The sequence below is a fragment of the Dromaius novaehollandiae genome, chromosome Z (assembly GCF_036370855.1).
Source record: "Dromaius novaehollandiae isolate bDroNov1 chromosome Z, bDroNov1.hap1, whole genome shotgun sequence".
NCBI classification, from domain to species: Eukaryota; Metazoa; Chordata; class Aves; order Casuariiformes; family Dromaiidae; genus Dromaius; species Dromaius novaehollandiae.
In genome coordinates this window covers 83,465,732-83,487,596 of record NC_088132.1, presented here as the reverse complement: position 1 = coordinate 83,487,596, position 21,865 = coordinate 83,465,732, and the positions used below count along the sequence as shown (strand labels likewise).

At 45.5% G+C, this 21,865-nt stretch overlaps 1 protein-coding gene across 4 annotated transcripts in view; it reads right to left on the bottom strand.

The window, feature by feature from the left end:
• The window catches only part of LOC135324656 (netrin receptor DCC), a 547,074-nt gene that overhangs the window by 174,271 nt on the left and 350,938 nt on the right, over window positions 1-21,865 (bottom strand). For all 4 annotated transcript variants that reach the window (XM_064501341.1, XM_064501342.1, XM_064501343.1 and 1 more), the window contains exons 8-9: window positions 9,489-9,645; window positions 2,948-3,102 (exon numbers count right to left, since the gene is read on the bottom strand). In XM_064501341.1, coding sequence (XP_064357411.1) covers window positions 2,948-3,102; window positions 9,489-9,645 — 312 coding nt within the window. The remainder of the gene's footprint in view (window positions 1-2,947; window positions 3,103-9,488; window positions 9,646-21,865) is intronic.

Genomic DNA, 21,865 nt, shown 5'->3' with positions numbered 1-21,865 from the left:
TTGCTCCTTTGCTACAGCCCAGGAGGTTGCAGACATATGGGAACACAGATGGCCTTCAGGGAGTCTCTTAAGTAGGTGTAATAATACTTCCCTGCCTCAGAAGGATGCAGTAATTATTCTTTATAAAGCCCTTGAAGATCCTCAGGTAGGAGCTGAACTGCAAGTGTGCGCTGAACTGATTTGCTGGCGCACAGATGCTAAAAGTCGCGTTTCCAGGCTGTGCGTTACACAGCAGCGACAGCCGGGTGCTCCGAGGCTCTTCGGGACATCGCAGCCTGCCTCCCTATTCGTCTTTTCCTTCACCGACTACGTCTAACACACGAAGCAGAGATGGCTTAGGAAGCTGGCCTGAATTCGTCGGGGCTGCGAGGAGGAGAACGGAGCTGTGGCTCCGCTGCCTTATCCTCTGCTGCCGAGCTGCCTTAACACCATCCCGAGGAGCCAAAATAATAACTCACAACGTCTCCACATGTGGTATGAAAAGATTAGACAAGGCTTAAGCAGGCAGGGATTTAAATCCTCACTGATAATACTGTAGTGAAATTATATACCATAAAGGCAGAGAAAAAGGGGTTGTAGTTTACTGAAAAGAAAAAGAAAAGGAGGGGGGTTTAATCTGGGGACAAAAACCTTCATATAAATGTAGCCCACATTCGGGATGATTATTTCAAAAGCTGGAACTTCTGCTGTTGATCTTTTAAACTGATTACTGAGAAAATGTATGCACTTTTAGAAACAGCCACTGACAGACATAAATTTCAGATGTCCTTTTTCATCAGCTTTTTCTTCTTTAACAATGCCAGATTGCATAATACTTCTGATATTTTCAAATAATGTGGAAATTCAATTTATGTGAAGCCATGTAATTTATTGTACAATAGTTACAGCATGTTCTAAAAGACAGCGCACGGAGGCTGACGGGTTTCCAGGACCAAAGAGAGTCGTCTCAGAATGATAAGATAATTCGGTCAACAGGAAGAAATGAAAAGAAAAATGGAAAACAATATTTGCTCCATGCTCAAACTTGACACGTCAGAGAAATTTCAAAGTTGTTAAATAAGAAAGATATTCCTCGTGCCTCCACTTTGCATTAAGCAGGGCAGGCAAGCCGGTGTCGTGCCAGCTTCCCGGAGTAACAGCAGCGGGTAGCGACGCATGGCTTTCGCTTGCGCTTTGGGAAGGGGAAAGAATTTTCCGGAATGAAATATTATTGTACTTCTGTGAACCATACACATACAGACAGACATATATACATACAGTATATATAGAAATATGTGCATGGGCATTTGTGTGTTTGTTTCTAAACAGTCATATGTTATTGCTAGTTAAAATGTTACCTTACTTTTAAAGGGCTCAGATTCATAACCTTATTTTCAAGTGCTATTTCTCCCCCAAAACGGCTGAAATACAACCTTTTTATGTTCAAACATGACAGTTGCATAACAGGAAATAAGTGCAGTAAGCAGCAGGGTAACCTCAGAGCAGGAATTGAAGACTTCTAAAATGCAAGGGAATTCAGAAAAAGAAGAAATCTAAGTATCTCAGGTGATATTCTGCGAACATCAGTACTCCTGCGGGTTTTGGGAATGCTGACAGGTAGCACATGACCCAAATTTACATCTCCTGACAAACAAAGACACAGACCTGAGCTCACCAAAGGGTGCAAGCTCCGAGGAGCCTCCTGCAAGGGTGCCGGGTCCAGCCTCGCTCCGACTGGGGCCACCAAGCCCCATCTCCCGGCCTCCCGCACTCGTCGGGGATCTCCAACACCGGCTTACGCAGGATTTGTTCCCAAGCCCCCCAGACCCCAGTCCCCGGCACGGAGAGTCCTCCCCACCTCTGTCACCTGCCTGCAGCAACAAGTCACCTGCAGCCAGGCATCAAGGAGACACGCTTCACCTCTTTCCAGCACAGCTGGTACCTTCACACAACGAGGGGCTTTCAGACAAATATCGCCTTTCGGTTCAAGTTCGGTACGCGGCAACGTGTGACAACAGAGAACAGCTTTTATGCCTCTGTTAAGTGTTATCACCCAGGAAGAAAGTACTCCGGCAAGGACTAAAAGGCATAGTTTAGCCTCCCACAAGCCACCCCTTTGGTTCTCCATGTCTTATAAACAAGCGGCTGTCAATATACTCTCCTCAGACCGAGTAATTAGAGGTACAGCACCTGGCTCTACTTAAACGGGAGCTGCAGCCACCCCAACATGCTAAAACTAGGCATCATTCCCGTTCTGATCAACAGGTTTTCTGAACAACTAGTTCTGCTGCGAAAGGGCTCAAATAACATTTCGGTCCTTTCTTTGCAGCATCCCTGCTCCGGGACAACGGATGGTCAAAGTGAAAAAACTGCCATAGAACAGACTGAAAGAAACCTCCTTTCTGGAGACCAAGCATGTGGGGAAACAGTTAAAATCAAATGAGACATACAGAACGAGAAAATTACCTATGGAAGCTTCAAATGGCTCTAAAGAGTAATAAAATGCATTTACAGCTAAACAATAACTAATATAAAATATTTGCTTTTAAACACGAATAAATCAAAGGGTTCACTCCAGTGGAAAGTCTCCCAGTGAGTTTATAATGCGTCTGATTGAAAAACAACTCCTTATTTATCAAAACACAGGTTTTGTATCACATATGCTGCCACGTAATAGAAGGTGGGAGGTGTGATCATCAAAGTCAGGACGCTAAACAACAATATGCTGCTGTTGATCAGGCCAAATGCTCAGTAAGTACCTCCAGGGACAAGGAGGAAAATTTACTACAAATTTAGGAAAGATTTTATTTACCAAGCAAAAGGACAATGCTATAATATTTATTAGCACATACTATGTGAAAACCTTAAATTAATGCATTATGATAAATGGGGAATTGCTGAAGGTATAGTTCATTGCTAAAGCCATTAAAGCAGCCCCAGCCAAGACCCCGTGACTCTGCAGACTTACGCTCGGGCTGCGTGGCAACCTTGATGGGCTGCGAGCTCTCCCCGGGCCCCCACTCGTTGTAGGCCACCACACGGAAGGTGTAGGTCTCCTCCGGCTTCAGGTTCCCCACCGTCAGCTGAAGCGTCCCAGTCTGGGACGTGTTGAGTGCCCGCTCCCTATGTAAGAAAAAAGTCACATCGGAAAATTAACTTAAACATGCATGTAGATCTTAAAGCATTACTTAGTTATTTGGTTCGTAGCTTGCACGGTGTGGTTACTCATCAAACTTCATTTTGGGGCTTGTATGTCTATAGGTTTTCTGTTAAGTTGATTTTTACTTTAAAAAATTAATTCAGGTAATGAGGTCCATAGGAAAAACTGCAAATGCTACAAGAAAGATTGTATTATAACACATCTTAAGCAACATCCTATACTGGTTCTTTGCCTTTCTTAATACAATAGGATAGGAAAAGAGAAGGAAAGAAACAGCTATTCAATAAAGGAAAACATCTGTGGTGCAGAAAGTGAGATGCATGCGGATCATAAACATCTGGCTGATCATGGAAAAGCAGGTCCTGACGGTTCTGCAAGCAGAGTCGGGTCCAGCAGATGCACCCAGATGAGCCCAGCAGCCCTGCGCCCGGCACCTCCTGCCACTGTGCCAGGAGCAGCGGCTCCATCGCAGGCAGCGGGATCATGGCATCTGCCCTTTGGAGGGTGCCCTCGTCATCATCCCAACACCGCAAGCCCACAGAGCTAAAGGGATTTCCGTGCTTTGGCACTAGCCGCTCTACTGAGTCAAGCTCTGCAGAGCTGCAGGTTGGATGGGAGCAAATGACCGATAAAAAAGATACAGACCTAGAATCGTTAACACAGGATTATCCAGGAAAAACACAACCCCTAAACACTAAAGTGGAGTTTAAATTGGATGAAATCACAGTCATTTCATGGACAATCTACAAACACAAGTAGGTAAAATTGCTCTGTAACTGATTTATTATGGATGGCACACATAGCTCTTCTCCTTTACCAAAAGCTCTCAGAAAAGCTAACGACAATAACAAAAAAGGTAGATTTCATGCTGTGGAAAAATCATTTAAAACTGAATCAACTAATTGTCGAACAATTGTAGTGTTGCTGTGGATCTACTTGCTGCACCAGGTACAGCAACAGTTCAGAGCACATTGTTCCTTTGAGGAGCATTTCCTCAAAACACAATTTCTCAGGCCACAACATGGTCTTGTCCTACGAGCGATGCCGTCTACCACTGCTCCGGCCTTCTGAGAGTCAACTGAACCCAACTCTGGTGAACAGACTCCAGGGAAAAACTATCACACTGTGCCTTATCAGAGACAAGGGTGGTTTAATGCATCTATTCCAGCAGAAAGATTTTCGGTGGCACTTGCCAAAGCGAAAGTGGAGCTGGGAAGGCTGCTGCTCCCAAGCGAGGCGACTGCCAGGCTCTTCTGAACAGGAGCCGAGCTGGGCTTCGCCAGCTCAACTTGTCTAATTTTATTCTCTTGCCGCTTTTCTCTGATTTCTATTCTCAAACTGTTGACGCAGGAACCAAGTTGCATGGCAAACGGCCCCAGTGGACGGACAACAAGCTTGCTGGTCCGAAAGCAGCAGTCCCGCAGGCAGGCTCAGATGTCCCATAATGTCCGAACTAAACAACAAGCTTTTCATAAATCCCTTGAAAGGAAGGAACCCACGGCAGTAACAAAATACACACCCTGACCTCCTTGCTGCAGGATTATGGGACTGTCAGCCACGGTATCTTACTGTAGACATCTTTTTGTCAGTAACAAAAAAGCAACAAGATGACCTTTCAGCCTCAAAATAGTGAGAAAGAAGTGAGAGGAGAAAGGAGATGAAGTGACAAAACCGAACTCCAGTCAGATCTCTGTTTTAGTAATGCTCTGTGACAGTGCTACCTGTGGTGATGTATATATGCTATTCTGGAAAACTTATAAATCTGCTCCCAATACTTAGCAAAGGGGAAAAAAAAGTGCACATATGTGCTGCACTCTGTGCACTTGAATTGCCCGTGGAGTGTTGTAATTTCCCGAGCTAAGTCAAATCCACATTTCAGGCTAAAGGGGCTGGATCAGCATAACTCTCTTATCTTGCAGAGCTTGGGATGTAGGTGGAAAGCGCTAGGATGAGGTGCGAAATTCTGATCCAGCCCATTCTGCATCCAACCCAGAGGTTGCAGAGCAACAGAAAACAGCCGCTTCAGGGCACCTCCACACTGCGTGATGGGACCCTCGTGCCGGATGCGCTGGGGCCCAGTGGTAGCAACAACTCCAGCTGATAAACCCCCGCCTAGGCGCGTGGTCCACCTTGGTCCCTGTCGGCAGAGCGACACGGGTGCTACGCTGTGCTCAGACTAGCTCCATCCCTCAGGACCCATGTCTAGACGATCCAGCTCCACGGCAGCCAGGAGCCGTACAAGGACCCGAGGACATCACCGCGGTCGAGCTGATGAACCCCATGAGCTGTCACTGGCAGTGAGGGGGCTGTGCCGCTCTCAGCCATCCAGCTCAGCCTGGACAAAGCTGGGCACGTCCTCTCCAAGGTCCCTTCCAAGGTGCTTTCCAAGACAAATGAGGTAAGGTCCAACACTGGGCTCGCATAATTCGATTGCTTCCAGCTCTGGAGCAGCTTTGAAGAGTGGAGGCTTCAGGTTCTTCCCTCTCTGTATCTCAGAAAAGTACTGAAGAAATTGAGGTTTTATATGTTTTACTTCCTATATTTTGGGGTTTCTAGCTGTCGGGTGTAGAGTATCTCTCAAATAAAGTGCTAAGAGCCCGGCATCTGAGCCCAGAAGCATTATTCCTCAAAACCGGAGACATGCTCACGCTTTTTGCCTTGCACATCGGGCTAATGGCCTGCGGCTGCCCGGTGCATTGCCTCCAAACGCAGTCATTTCCCCCATTTCATTTTCAAATAGCAATGCAAGATCTTGTAACTTCAAAAGAAAAAAAAAAAAGAAAAAAAGAAAAGAAAGAAATAGACTGTATCAAAAAATAAATGTTTCAAATTTGCCTGAGTAAGGACTGAATAATAACGAAGCAAACACTGCAGGACTGAGACCAACAGAAATAAGAAATAAAACGAAAGGAAGGGGTGAGCCTTCCTGACGAGCCAGCTGGGACTAGGGAATGGTCACACCAGAGCCCACCTAGCCCCATCTCATGTCCCAACAGTGGCCAGATATCGGGGGCTTACAGAGGAATAAGAGAAACAGGATGGAAATAACCGTGGTTATTCTCCTGGCATGGTATTCCTGGCTACGGATTACTGGAGTTTCTTGGGTACAGGCTGCACCCAGATCATCACAGACACCTCGGTGGATCTAGCTCCCGTCAAGCCGTCAAACCTCACCCTGAATGCATCAATGTTTTCGGCTTCTGCGATATCCTGTGGCAATGAACGCCGCAATGCAATTATGAGTTGTGAGAAAAAATAATCCTTTTTCTTGTTTTAAACAGGCTGCCTGCCAATGTCACAACCGACAGTGACATCTTTTATGATGCCTTAAACCCTCCAGCTAGCAAAGGAAAAAAAAAAAGCTCTTTATAAATATAATAACCCTACAAATTTCTTTCTAAAATAGATGTCTAAAACATGTCAGGTGGGCATTGTAAAATACGTGGCTATTTTCTCCCTTGAGCTTCACCGCAGATACCTGACGTTTGGCGAGAGGAATCACGCTGTATACAAAGGCCATCGCCGGCTTCGACTTGCAGGGCCGGGATTAACAAGGCACGGGTTTAACACCGGGAGCTCCCGGGGGTTTCCTGCAGAGTTGGTGCTGGGAGCCACCTCGGTGCTGCCACCACTCACTGCCGGCGACAGGGCTGGGCAAATTTTTGGTCCCCGGCCAGACCCGCCGCTGAAGCCTTCGGGTGCTGCCGTGATGCAGGGCAGGCGACCAAAGCGCCCGGCATCTCGGACCTCGGCAGCTTTACGCTTTGGGTCTCCTTTCTTAAACCTGGCCTTGAAGAACAGTCTAAAAATAAAAGACCTTGCCTAAAGTCATTCAGTTATTTGTAAAATGGAAGCTCCGACATGTAATTTCCAGTGAGCGAAGATCATGTTATATCACGGTATCAGCATGTAAAAAAGATAATTACAGTTCCCATATATCTCTTAGGTGTGTAACAAATGCTTTTGTAATGTATCAAACACCTAATTAGTTACTTCAAGTAAGACAAGTCATGTTAATGTTCCTTGCTGTGAAATGAATACTATTAATTTTAAAATGGACGGACTTTTAGTACCTCGACTTCTTTTTTTATCTCCCATTATCATTCTCCCATGAAATTATATAAAGTCCTTGATTGTAATAAGCAAACTCAAAACAAATGTAAATAGTTCATCTGGGAATGATATTTCAGAACCCAAGCTAATCCTGAAGGTACGCTTTAATCAAATATAAGTTTTTATATTCAATTAAGTGGTCCCTAGATTAATTTTTTCAGACTGCATCATGCAGGAAGTTAATCTGCAAGATCCATTGGCTTCTTGCGACCATCTATGCATCTATTAATTTGTTATTAGGAAAACTTCTAGGGAATGTTCAACTGTAAATAATCAAGGTCCCAATCTTGCAAAAAAACATTGTGTCATGGATTTTTATGTTCAAACAGAATACTGCTGACTTCGAGGGGTATTTTTATTTTTTGGTTTTTTGGTTTTTTTAACATCAGCGCGTTTAATTTCATTTATTAGGAAAAATATTTGCTAACAGTCACTGAAGAAAAGGAGGGCTACTAATCAGAACTCATTATTCAAACTAATTTGACATTTCAAAGGTTGCAATCAAAAACCAAACTGTATTTTTAGTCCTTGTGTCTTGCTTAAAACACTGAACAGGAATATATTACTGTATAAACACTGCTTTTTATAAATAAATGTAGTGGATTTTTAAATTTAAATTAGATTTTAAATTTTCAGTTTAAATAAAGTAAATTCTAACTGAGATGGCAGAATTACTTTAAAGCTATGCATAGGTAATTAAACATATCTTGAGATTGTATTTGAGGAGTTATGTAGGGGTTTGGAGACATATAGAAGACCAAGAGCAAATCAGCAAAAATAAATGCTCTCTCTTTCTTCGTGGTAACTCAGATGCTCCACTTTCGTATAAATACCAAAGGCCTCTCCAAACCAATGCTCACCGGTTTAGGAGCAAAGCGGCCAGTGAAGGATGAGGAAGAAGGTACCGATGGAGAGAGGAACAAACGAGCAGTCCGGCAAAGAGGGGACCTCAGTCCTGAGTCAGACCAGGGAGCAGAGGGGCATAAAATAAGACCTCGAAGGTGGTCATGTTTTAAATGGCAATCAGCCCAAGTTATTCCACAAATTCCAGATTTTGCAGAATATGTGAAATGTGAACCCGGCAGAGGTCGATCAGATACTGAATCTGGCCCATTTGGCAAATGAGCAGAATAGAAAGTCTCTGCTCTAACTTGCAATTGAATATGGGCCAAATCCAGATGCAAACGCTGAGCAAAGATGGAAACGGACCCCATGTTCCCACCTGCAGGCCACCTCGGATTTAACAAAAAATTAAGTTTCAAAAGCCTCCGGGTGAGTCAGAGGCTTAAGACCCGCTCTCTAAGCTGGCGTAGAAGCCCGACACGTTTCCCTGAGCTGCCTTTACTCTTTCGTTCTCTATTTTCCAATTTCTTTCCGAGGCGATGGGCCAAGGGGCTGGGGGCAGCTGAGGTGGCTCCTCTGCCCCGGCCGGCTCTCTGGCTGGGCAGGAGATACTCGCGTGCCGTCTGCCTGCACACCTCCGAGGAACGACGCTCATTCGCCTCTATGATACTCCACCGAGCAGCCCTCTCCTCTCCCAAGCCGTAACGCAGGATTTAGGCACCTGTGGCCTACGAGCACGAAGCTGCAGCTTTACATTTAACAGAAAACACATGCAATATCCTAGCAAACATCCACCTGCTAGCGGCTCCCGCTCCCGACATCTGCTGTTTCTACTCACCTTTTAAACAACCACCCTTTCTTGTCAGCAAGCAGTTTAAAAATACCCCGCTTTTTAATCTGCACTTCCATCGCAGCCAGCAGCTTTCCGCAGCACAGGTGTATTCTGCAGCTGCTTATTTATCTCCCCAGAGATTTACGGGTTGCTTCCTCCCGTTCGGGGAAACCCGCCTTCCGCCTCCACGTGCTCTTTCCAGGCACCGGCAAGAGAAGCCCGGCTGACCCCGCACGCGGGACAGCTTCCCCTACCGCTGCCGCCGGCGGCAGAGCCAGTACGACTCATTTTTCAGTGAAGATCCAGGGGCATCACTGCCACCACGAATTGTCCCTGGCGCCAAGATGGTGAGAGCTGTTACGTGAACCGTTGACCTACAAAGTCTACAAAGACGTATACTGCAAGGAAAAGTGTCCATGCTGGCTCTCACCGTGGGGAGGAGACGACAAAGTCGTGAGAATCACTGGCAAGGTGCTTTTAAAGCCTTCGGGCCCTCTCAGGAACGCACCCAGGCCGAGGGAGGCCGCGGGACGCTCGCGCGGTCCCGCCAGCAGCACCTACCTGTTGACGCCTTCCCTGGAGAAGTAGACCGCGTAGGCCTGGACGCTCCCTCTCGCGTCGGCGGGCGGGCGCCAGCTGAGACGGACAAACCGGCTGGAGACCAAGACAGGGACGACATCTCGGGGGGCAGAGGGGAGGACACCGGAGCTCGGGACGGCTGGAGGGGAAGGAGAGGCGTCAGTCAGAGAGGCTGGTGGCACCGGGGGGTCGGGGCTCGGGGCGAGCGCGGTAGTGGACACGGCTGAGGTGTCGCCAAACAGAGGGCCAAGGTGGCGCGGGGAAAGTGTGGACAAAATGAAAAAGGGGTAAAAGAGAGAGAAAGAAAAACTAACAGTAAAATCACACCTTAAAATATACCACCTGAACCATTAACAACCCTCAAAATCGAACAGCATTAAGTAATGTGACCACAGCACCTGTAACGCTACTTCGTTCACTCACGTTCCACTATTCTCGTCTTTTGTGCCCAAAGCTGCTGAAGTATTTTCCCTCACAAACAAGTAGTAACTCACCATTCAAACCCGGTTGCCTATAAACCCACTGGTCTGGGAAAAGCAGAAAGAAGTGGAGTCCAGCACATGACTTATTAGATAATTGCATCAAAGCAGGATAAAAAGAAAAGGAAGACGACAGTGAAAGTTAATATTAACCCTGATATATATGGAAAAGTGCTTGGTCTATGTGCAAAATCCAGAAATGGCTAAACTGCTGATTCAAGCAGTAAAATTCATCTTATAAAGATATCTCTTCACAGAGTTCAAGGGTCTGTGTGTTGTTCACCAAGCATGTATGAAAGCTGGCCTACCAACACAAACAAACAATAAATTCAGTATTTAATTTATTATTGAGCAATAATGTCGGTAGTCAGCTATATCCTGATCTAGCACATGCATCTCAGGGATCATCCGCAGCCACCTCACCTTCTCCGAGGCCAAACACACGGCGCCAAGCCTGATTTCACCAGCCAAAGTTGCCTTGAAATGCAGGTCTGGCCACTGCTTTCAAACTAAAAAGCAAACTTGTTTCATAATTGCAGGTCATTTTTGGTCAGTCCTTGTGTATATATTGGTTAGTTACTGTATTAATAGCATTAACTTACTGTGAGATCATTAAAAGCACAGAATTATCTAAACAGCTTATGAAGGATAGCTTGATGTAAACAAAGTGATATTCACTAAATGCTGGCTTAGCATTTTTATCCTCCCTAAATAATTATTAACGCTCATTAATATTATTGTTATAAATAATAAATACTATTACCCCCTTCCATATTGTCATCAATCCAAAAAAGAGGGAATTAAGGAAATTCCCAGTGGCATTTCCAGTGTAATGATGTGTGGAAAGAAAATATTAAGCCATAGTCTCAGTTCTTTTGGCTGCACAGTTGTGATACATTATTTGCACTGAGACTGTGTTTAGCATCCTTAGTCATGGGCCACCGATCTAAATAATGTGCAAACACAAGACTAAGTATAATGCTGTGTACATATATACGAGAATAACGCAACTATTTTGCATCACAGTCCGACTGAGCAGATTTGGGCGGCTGATCTATTCTATATGTTGACTTATGTATGAGTGCACTGTCTTCTTCTGACAAGGACCTGATTAGGTAAACGCCATTAGAGAAGTATCAAGCGCAAGATCTGAAAAAACACAGACATGCATCTAAAAGGTTTTTTCGGTGGAGCTTGGGTACCTAAATCAAAGACAGTAATTCAGAAAGCTGCCCCATTACTAGCTACTTTGGCATCTGAGGGTCTGTAGAAACTCTCAGTTCCTCCATAGGAATATACAGGTCTCTGGTTCCTCTGCTGAAGAGGCCTCATCTTAATTGAGCAGGGCAGTCAGCACCCCTCTTCCATCAAAGGTGATTTTGTATTCAAAAACTTGGGGGAAGATGAGCTCTAAGTCCAGACATTTATATTTATGTGACTAGATGTTTGAGTCTATGTTCAAGCTTGGTGTCCAAGCTCCCACCACAGAAAACGGGAGATCACAGATGATGGAGTCATCAGATAACACAGATGGCGGAGTCTGAAGAGCTTCTCAAACTACCAAATGGCAGGAGCTACCTTTAAACATGCCAAATAAGTATCTGAAGAGTGGAGCTGAATCCACTCCCTCAGTGTCCTTGCACAGGTGGACCTCGTGGAGTCTGATCTGGTCGCCACACTCGGAGCATAAACACACGGAAGCGAGCAGGATGCTCACAGTAGAGAAATTACATCCATTTATCACTTGACAATGCTCACCTTGTGTGCAATTCCTAAGGGTTACCACATTTACGAAGAGAATGGGAGAACTGGGTTAGAGCTGATGCTTCCCCACCTGCCAGCATCTGCATCCCTTGGCCCAGCACTCGCTGTTTTAGGTCTGTCGGGTGCATATGGCCCTTTGGCAACCACCTGGGGCTGCCGGCTCCACTCCCAGAGCTCGGCTTGGCCGCAGCAGCGACAAGCCACTGCAGCTCTAACGTCCTCCGCTGCTTTGGGCCATTCGTTCTTGCTATGGCCTTTTTTCTGTCAGATTGCACAAGCTGACCTTGACACATTATTTTTGCAAACAACCCAAACTTACTAAAATGCTAGCAACAAAACTGAGGTGACAAGCTGCAAGCCGGGGATGGAAGTTCTAGTCCACTAAGTATGTATTTCACTCCAGCTTTATGTAAACTGTAGAGCTATCACTGACAAAAGCAATTTCACTTTTATTGTTGCTAGCAATGAATAGCAAACATATATAGTACAATAGCACAATATAGAAAGGCACACAACCTGAAATTATCTCAGCAGTAATATCTGAAATCCTTCAGTCTTTCATATGACTACACAAGATCAATCCACTACTCGCTGAACTGTCTTCATCGGAGTTTGACAAGGTCTGATTTTAGCCTGACGTGGTTTATTTAACTCCTTATGAAGTTTAGCTTTCTCTGCTCTCGTGGCAGGGGGAATAACCATCTACCTCTGCACACGTGAGCATGAAATTTTACTGCTCTGATTCACTTTCCACAGGCATAAATGACTACATAACAGAGGAAAAGCTGAATCCAGGCCAGTAAGGCCTGATTTTCATATGTTTCCACTTAGGAAGGTAAATGGAGCATCTCATATCCAGAACCATATTTTTAAGCCAGAATCCACCGCGACTTCTGCAATCCTCTTATCGTTTTGCAAGTAGGACCTACCCTTGTAATTCTGAAACAAAAGTTTTTCAGAAACGTACAAAAATGTTTGATGTAGGTGCTCAGGACCTGCTTGCTTACAGCTTTTATTTGCGAAATAAAGATCAGTTGTAAAACATGTACAAGGCCAACTATTTACTGAGTTTTTAAGCAGCTAAGGGCAAAATTTGCTCTGATCCAACCTGTGCCTCTTCTTCCCTCACACTGTGCGTACCATGCCCATGCACTAGTGCTTCCCACATATAGCAGTCACAGCCTGCTAGTAATTTAAAATATTGCAATATGAGACCTAGCTCAAAGAGACAAACATTTCTTTTGTAAACGTAGCTTATTTTTTAGCATGTCTGCATGCAGGACAGCATTGCTTTCTTGCCAACTCAAGAAAGGAAGAATAAAAAACGTTACTACAGCTCACATTTATTTCACTCCTATGATGTGAAAAACATGTTCCAGCCTCAGTAGCAGATCCTAGCAGCAGCACCTCTACCCTTTAAATGACACCAGCGAGAGACTGGCAAAAGCTTATGTGGGGTGTACAAGAAGAGATGATGAATGAATCAAAAACACCTCAATTATATCCCAGAAGGGATGTGATATCAAGATGTACCACCATAACTGCTAAGCGGAGGTGGCAATATATGACATGGGTCATCTCCCCAGCCTGCAAGCCCAAAGGCAGCACAGGGCACAGACGGGGCCTGGGCAAGGAGCATGGGACATTCCTCCCAGCTCTGCAGCCAGCAGCCCACCAACGTCGCTACCACTGACTGGGCAGCTTCCATCTCTTGGCATTTGTCACTTGTATTCCTCTCCATCTTGCCGTGTGCTGCGGAGCGCATGGACATCTGCTCTACTCTCACATTCCTCCCAACATACAGACACAGCACCTAATAGACCAGCTGACGCAAACGTCCTGCCAAAACCTCAGAGCCTGAGCTCTGCTCCCGTCCCATCTCAACGTACTTCTGTGGGTCATTCACATCCTTTGGTTTCCAGGCTGGCACCAATCTATCTTAAATAGAAAATATCTCATCATCTATGATCTCTTCTCTTTGGCATTCCAGTGACTAGCGATTTTCAGGCATTACAAGCTATCCAATGCCTGACACTGTATATTTGTGTTGCAAAAACTCCGTTTATTATGACTGAGAAGTGACTGTGCTTACAGAAAACACTGCTCTTGGACCTCACTTGGCAATTACAAAATTGATCTAAAAGCTCTTCTAATAATCCTTATTAAGGACCAAGTCATGAATTCATAAGCTTGACTCTACTGTTTTTAAAGCAATTACGATGGGCATGTGTTCAGTCACTCATGCTTAATTCACATAGAAACTTAAACTTCTTAAACACACATTGTGTTGCCACATCCCTGGCCTTAAAAATCATAGTCATTTTTTCAGGGGGATCAGTTAATACAGAGAACAATTAGTGACCTGTACACACATAGAAGATCTCGTCGTATCTCAGTGAAAGTGGTTAATTTTCATGGCACTATTCATTTAATGCTTTTTTTCCCCAAAAAATTACAGACTTAGGGAAGTGAAAACTATTCAAGCTGTCTGCTCCCAATGTTTTACACTTGGAACTTGTGAAAATAAAAACATCTACTGTAGGCTACCTATACCTTTAAAATGCTGTCAATTAAATCTATTTGGTAAGATTTGAAACTCAATACTTTTTCAGCAAAAATGAAAAACCTGCCACACTTCAAATCTTCAACCAGTTCTCCTGCTGCAAATCATGCTCTCCCTAAATATCCCACATACCCTGATGCTGAAATACATTTCAAGACATCGCACAAAAATTTTCAGCAAAGACACTGCATCAGAATATTTCTGATGTTTCCTAAAAACTATTTTTCAATTCCTCAATATGAATTTTTTTTTAACTAGAGAGAAGAATTTTTTATATTTTTCCCTTTTAAAAGGCTTCTGAAAATTCCACTAAATGTATTTAAACATACAAGAGACATGCAGGCCTTAAGATAAGCGTTTCATTTCAGGAAAACAAGATGTTCCATTCAAGTTAGAATAGAAATCCTTTGGATTAATTCAAGTCCCTCACCACCACCACCCCCCGTATTTTTCTTGGGTTTAGCACTTGAAATCGATTATTCATACAGCAAGAATTTCAAGAATGACATAAGAATATGAATTTGTCCTCATCTCCCAGTCCTCTGAGTTAAAAGGAAAAGCTATTTGCATGGAATTTTAATTCCAGAAATAACATCAAACACACAATTACTGTCTAGTGTTGCTCTGTACACTCATATTCTGGTCAGTTCCATCTTTTGTTATATTCCTGTATTTGGGGAATTTAGTCATTTTTCAGAACCTCTTTGACTCATCTTCCATTGAACTAATTATAAAAGATGTAACTGAGAGAAAAGCAAGCTGCAGGATTACCTGTAACTCTTGAGTTACCGCATATGCAACACTTAGGAACTGCAAAAGCGAGACAATCCTCCACTAAAATAAGCTTACGTAAGAAGATCTGTAATAGATATCAATTTTGGCTGATTCTTCATTTTTCAGAACATAGACATTTCTGAAAGAATTGCTCTCATTTCATTTTACAGAATGCCCATTTATTTTAATGGGGCAATATCATTAAATCTGCTAACTGCAAGCTGCTCGGAAAGTTAGGTGCACGCCGCTGAAGGACCTGCGCGAGGGCACGTTATTTGATGCAGGGGTCATGGGCACGCTGGTGATGGCAAGCCATCGAGTATGCAGTACACAGCTCGAGAGGAGAGAGCAGGGAGGATTTATGCATTTTACACGGCACATGCACGAGACCATCACTAGCCCCACTGGCCACTTCTAAAAGCCAGCAGCGATCTGTGGCATGGACATGGACCCATTGGACCCACATCCATGGAACACGAACCCAGGCCTATCCTGGCCATTTGAGGGTTTCCAACCCTCCCAGGTTAAGTGACAAACTCAGGGAGAATCAGTGAAATAGAGAAACCCAAATGAATCCCAGTATCTTAGTCTGGCCGTTAAGTGACTCATTACTTTGAACAGGTATTAAAAACTTTCGATCTTGTTCCTAACAGCTAGAAGAAAAGCTGACATCATCAGATATAAAATAGGCACAATTGTCTCAGATATGCATTGAATCATACAAGTTACTGGCAGCTCACTACTCGTGGTCAAACAAAATGCTCTGCTCTGTGCGAGCAACCTTTTTTGGGGACCACGCACAAATTTTGGCTCTTCCAGTTTCCATCCAGCCTATGAACCAGACAACGTGTTCTCAAAGTGCTACATCTTAAAGCATTTTCTTCGGCCATCATGTGTTTAAATCTATCCTCCAAATGCAAACAGAGATCGCAGCTGTACAGCTCATACATGAGTGCACGTCTTTACATTTGATTTGTCCCCATGCATCACATTTTATCCAAGGACACTGGGCACATGCCAGAACATCAGGGTACACCGGCATATGTTTAAATATTTTCAGCTCATATGCAGCGATACTGATTTACCAAATAAAAGATGTGTCCCCCTTGTCACAGGCACTCCCTCCCTCCTGGCTCCCTGCACAGCTATCCATTACTACCTCGTGCCATAAAGATGGTCCTAGACACAAGTCATGCAGTACTAATTTTTATTATGCTGCTTTTATGACAATAAAAATACCTTGCTATAAATGATTAAGTTCATGCGTGTCGCTAATGCCTGATGTTACCACGAGAGGAAGTCACTCCTGACTCTGCATCTCTCAGGATTAAGCCAAAAGCTCTTTCAAAACGACATACACGCCTCCAAAACGGGAAACCTCTGAGAGACCCGGGAGATCCTGATAGCTGTACTCAGCGCAGTAATAATCAGATCACAAGCTGAACACGCACTACTGCTTTTCCCTTCTCTCCAGCCTCATTTTCTTAAATACAGACATCAGGGATGCACCTAGGAATAACAGTTTAATTGCAGAGTTGTGGGAAGCCGGGCAAGTTGCCGGTAGGGTTGCACATGCCACGTGCCCCCGTACGGTGACGTTACCGATGAGGACCTCTGCTTGCTCCTCTCCTTGGGCCACCGCTTAGCTTTGCTTCACAGGCTCCGGGACTGTCCGAGCTCCTCCCGCGACAGCCACCACCACGAGAAGGTTAATCAAACATCCAACCGTCCTCAGCACTTCACGCCAGGGAAAGCAAGACCCCAAAACTCAAGCACCTCGCTCACGGAAAGTCACCCCACACCTCAGGCCGTCCTGCACCTCAGTCCTGCCCACGTGGGCATCACTCATCCCTGCATCCCAGTGAATTTTAAACACCTGATGGAAACGGCTTGTGCCAAGGGTACCCTGGGCGACGTGTGACCTGGAGCCCTTCTGCTAGGTCGTGTCAAAGCCCGTCACCGACAGCTCTCGGCCTTGTCACAGAGCCACCAGAGTCATGGGATGGACACGTCATGCCCGAGGAAGGCCTCCAGCTCTGCTTGCTGCACGGACGGGCAATGGGGGAAGGAGGAGGAAGGCAGCAATGGAGGCATCACATATTTAATAGATTTTGAAGGTGCAGAAGACAAGAATGTGCCTGGCAAAAAACTCAACGCATCAAAGAGGAAGGGGCTCAGGAAGAGAAGAGCCAGGAAGACAAGCAAGGGCTAAACACGGAAAGCAGAGAAAAGCCGAGAAGGAAAGGCAAGAACAACTTCTTTCCGCGGACAGCTTCTGAGCACTGCACCTCGCTCACAGGGCGCGTCTGCACAGCAGCTTTCACGCAAGTCAGATGAAAAATATGGGCGGAAAAGGTTCATCTCCTTCCTCCACATCTAATGGCAAGGTCGTGCTGTCAGTGAAACAATACCTACAGAGATCTCTTCCTACCCCCATAAGCACAGATGGCACAACTTTTTGGCAGCTCTGCCAGGAGGACGGAGATTTGGTAGATCTCTCGTCTTTTTGGAGAGCAGCTGCTTGCCACGGTGGTGGAGCCGGCCCAGTGCACCCGTGCCCAGCGCCCTGCAGCACACGCATGGCCCCTGCCTGCTGGTTCACCCTAGCAATTCTCCTGTAAATAACGCCCAACTGCTTCCCTATCGCTGCTTTAACTGCCGCAGATCTTGAGATGTTTCTGTCTCCATACCTGAACCTGTTCTGGACATGGCTCTGTTCTCCAGCAGCTCTCTGGGGGGGACCTTGGACAGGACAGGCTGTGCATGAACCCACACTTCTCTCTTACCACACATGTGAAAGAGGACTGTTGGCATATATACATTTGTGTAAATACTATATGCCATTTCTTCCCTTTTAGAGCTGAGAAAATTTGCAAGGAAAAGATCAATGGCAAATATGGCTATAAGGGCTGCTTACATCTATGCAGCAAACAGAGCTCATTAATTAATTGACATCACACGATAAAATAAAATAAAATAAAAATAAAAATAAAAATCAGTGGGCAAACCCCCAGGGCTGGGCTCGGCCATTGCGAAGCAGCACCCCTGCTCTCCCCTGCAGTGCCGCGCGGGTAGCACCGGTGCCGCTGCGCAGGTGACATCTGTCACCACCAATTAGTCACCAAGAACAACGGGGGGGCGAGGGGCGATGGTTTGCTGATTGCACGCAATTCAATCACCCACAAAGGCTCCCCGAGGAGATACCGGTCAGTTCATCCACTCCGCCGCGGCACAATAGCTGCCGCTCACCGAGAAAGCAGAAACACGCCGAAGGGTTTTAAGGCAGCCGGGGGACTTCACGGTCACATACCGACAGCAGAAGCAGAAACCATAAACACTGGAATCATCTATGATGTTCAAAACGCAGCAAGGGGAGCGCGATCGTGTTTGTTATTTTTGCAAGGGAAATGCAGCCGTGCAGCAGATATTTCGGTTAATGGGTGGGATGGTGGTGGGCAGGTCAACTACCTGCTGCTGCTCTCCATGAGCTCACCAGCCCCTCGTGCCGTGCGGTCAGAGCTTGGCAGGTCTTCAGCCAGGCAATGAAAGCCATACTGGCTTTAAAACTGAGCTTTGGAGGGTTTCCAACTATTCCTGAAGTTGACAAAGTCAAACGGTAGTTTTTGCTGAAGAAGGGGGGAAAAAAAAAAAAAAGGGAAAATTTTGGAAACACAAGAATATTTCAATTTGCCATTTTGAAAAATAATCATTTCAGAAACATGTCTTTGCCTGTTTTCAATGCAACTTGCCAACCTCTGATCTTGAAATGACATCCTCTTACTTTTAAGAGAAAGATAGAGTGAATTTAATATTTGAAGCAAAATTTCCCTGTATTGTCCTTATTCTTTAAAGCACCCCAAAACTATGTAAGCTCTGAGCACCTACCCTGGGAACCATGGTACGCTGGAGGATTTAAGCTTTGGGCACTGATTTTGGACATCTACACTATGTACTTAATACGTCTGCTCACACTTTGAGCTGTCAGTCTTCATGACACATCTCCAGATCTCTCTTAACCTGGAATTAGAGCCACAAAGGCACATAGAGGTCCAACACCTCGCACCAGGGAGACCTCCCAGGCCTTCAGCCAGCTGTCACTTGGACACACGAGAGAGTAAAACCTCTGAATTATACTGAACACACACTCGTTTCGGCTGCTACACTCCCGCAGGTTTCTGCTGATGGACACGCACACGAGCCCCCAAGCCGTGGCTGGGTCACGTTACCCGAAGCTTTAGCTCCTACGCAAGCCTCGGCTAAGAGTGGGATTTAAAGATGTGCCCCTATTCTCAACATCTGGGCCAAACCCTATGCTTTCGGAGAGCATGGAACAAAACACATTCTTCTGTCTGCAGTGATGAGGTATTTTATAGCTGATTAAAAAAAAATAATAATAATTCCAAGGAAAGGTTCCTAGCTAAGAATCCCAAGTAAACACCTAAATGCATTTCCTCTAATTTGGCTACATGAGGAGGGTATTTGCTCAGTATTTTAGTTCTTCGGGTTTCTGTCCTTAGGCACCTAATTCTTCTCAGCTACCACACACAGAAGTAGCCCTTTTCCATAGCTCAGGGTCCTACCAAGCACCTTAATCTTCTTATTACACTGAAGAAAAGACCAGGAGAAAATGACCACCACCACCTTCAGAGTAGGGCTGAAACTGCACCAAGGAAACAAAAAACACGAGGTCAAAGCTGAATGCGGAGGACAACAAAACACCGAGTGTTTTTCACTGCTGAAGCACCATTATCTCGTACGTGGTGAGGAGCATCACTGTCTTGTAACTGCAAGGGCAGCTGTGAAGCATCAGGGAGGCCAACTCCGATCCAAACCAAAGGGTGCTTTGCAACAACAGAAACGTACCACACTTTAATCCACTTTTTTTTTGTTTGTTTGTGTGTTTTTTTACTCTCGTGCAACATGCTTGTTCCCAAGCTTCAGGTTAATTAAGACTGCGGAGATCTGCTCTCTTTGCGATGAATCCTATTTCAACAACCGCACACAGCACGTAGCTGCTATGGCAACAGACCAGAATGAACCTATAAATAAATAAAACAAACTTTTCACAGCAATTTGCCTCAGAAGGCATTTTTAGCTCCCAAACCCTTCCTGGGGCTGTGACTGCTCTGCTCCATCATGCAGCAAAAAACTGGCACAGCCCTGCTGTTCCCGGCTGGAATAAATGTCTATGATCCACCACACTTTCCAGGTTTCTTGGTAAACTGCAAAAAACTGCCAGCTGGTTTTGCTTTACCAAACATCTGCCGTGTTTGGCCAAGCGAAAACTAAGGGAAGAGCACAGAGGAACTCGTGAGCAGCTTGTATTTGTTAAGGGGCCAATTCTGACTTGCCCCTAAACAGCCTGTGCTGTCAGATAGCAAAACCTGGGGATGGAAGAAGAGGGAAGACGGTTGGGTAGCAAAGGCTTATTTCCTGGAATATAGGTATCCTGGGTTCAACTGCTAGCTTTGCGAGATTTTCAGCATACCGCTGAGCTTCTCCCCGACGCTCCTCTCCTCTCCCACCTGCACGATGGAACCTCAATGCTTATTTCTTATTGCTTTTTTATGGCACGGATCACAACACATATTGCTCCTCAGGCATGCAATAAAGGATGCTCCCAAATCGCTTACCTTGAGACAGGAGTCAACATGCAAGTAAATTTAGTAATCTGAATGCTCAGATCTCACAGCAATAAAAGTATCAAGAGAGACTGATGAGGATCTAAGAGGCTTTTTTCCATCTGCTTTTGCCCAGGTGCCAGGACTAGTTTGCTCTTCCCACTACTTTTTTCCTGACACAGAAATTACATCAGCTCAGTCACTCTGAGTTTCCTTCTCAACCCATCATTTTATTGTACAGTCTGTGTAAAATTGGATGAAATAGATGCTACCATCCAGCTTAAAAACAGGCAAAGATAAGAGAAACGTCTGAGTCCAAATGTCTTGGAAAGTGAGATTTTAAATAATCTGGACAGCCCTCGAATGACTTTGTTGTTTGTGAGACAAGATGCAGCAGGGACACCTCGGCTCGCGTCGCTGCCCCGTGCCCAGCCAGCCTTCGAGCAGCGCAAAACCCCTGCTCCTCACCCTTCCGGAGAAGTACCTTAAATTGCCCAACTGATTAAAGAAGAGAAAAAAAATAGTAAGGGGAGGAAGGTGAGAGACAGAGACGGACAGATGGACACATCGATCAACAGACAGATGATGCAGTCACAAACTTGAGGGGAGCCATCTAAAGAGCCGTAGCACAGCTGGGGAGTGGGCGGTGGAGCCCCAAGGTGACACGAGGGACCCGGTGGCAGCGCCGCGCAAGGGGACAGTGGCTTGGCACGTGCCCCACGCAGAGCAGCTCGTCAGCCCTCAACAGCATCTGCCAAGAGCGAGACAAGGACCACGGCAACCGAGAAGCAGCTGTAATTTGCCAAGACAGGTTTAACGTAAAGGAAACATGATGCCTACCCAAAATGAGTTGCGCATGGGTTTTTTTTCTCCCTGTGTCATAGAAGTGACTGAGAAGCAAAGCCATCGAGGGGGTGGAAGACTTCCAAGCACCCTGCACGAGATGTATGGTACGCACCAAGGTAGGCAGCCTGAGAGTAGCACCACTGAGAGGAGGATTTGCAGCTACTTTGACCTTCAAGACTTTTAAAAATAAACCATGTGGCAGCGCACAAATACTTTGAGGAGATGCAACTTGTTAACAGCAAAAGGGTCTCGCCCTCAGGAGATGACCCAGAAGTTGCCTCCGGCGCAACAGGGCAGTCTCAGCCTCCCGCC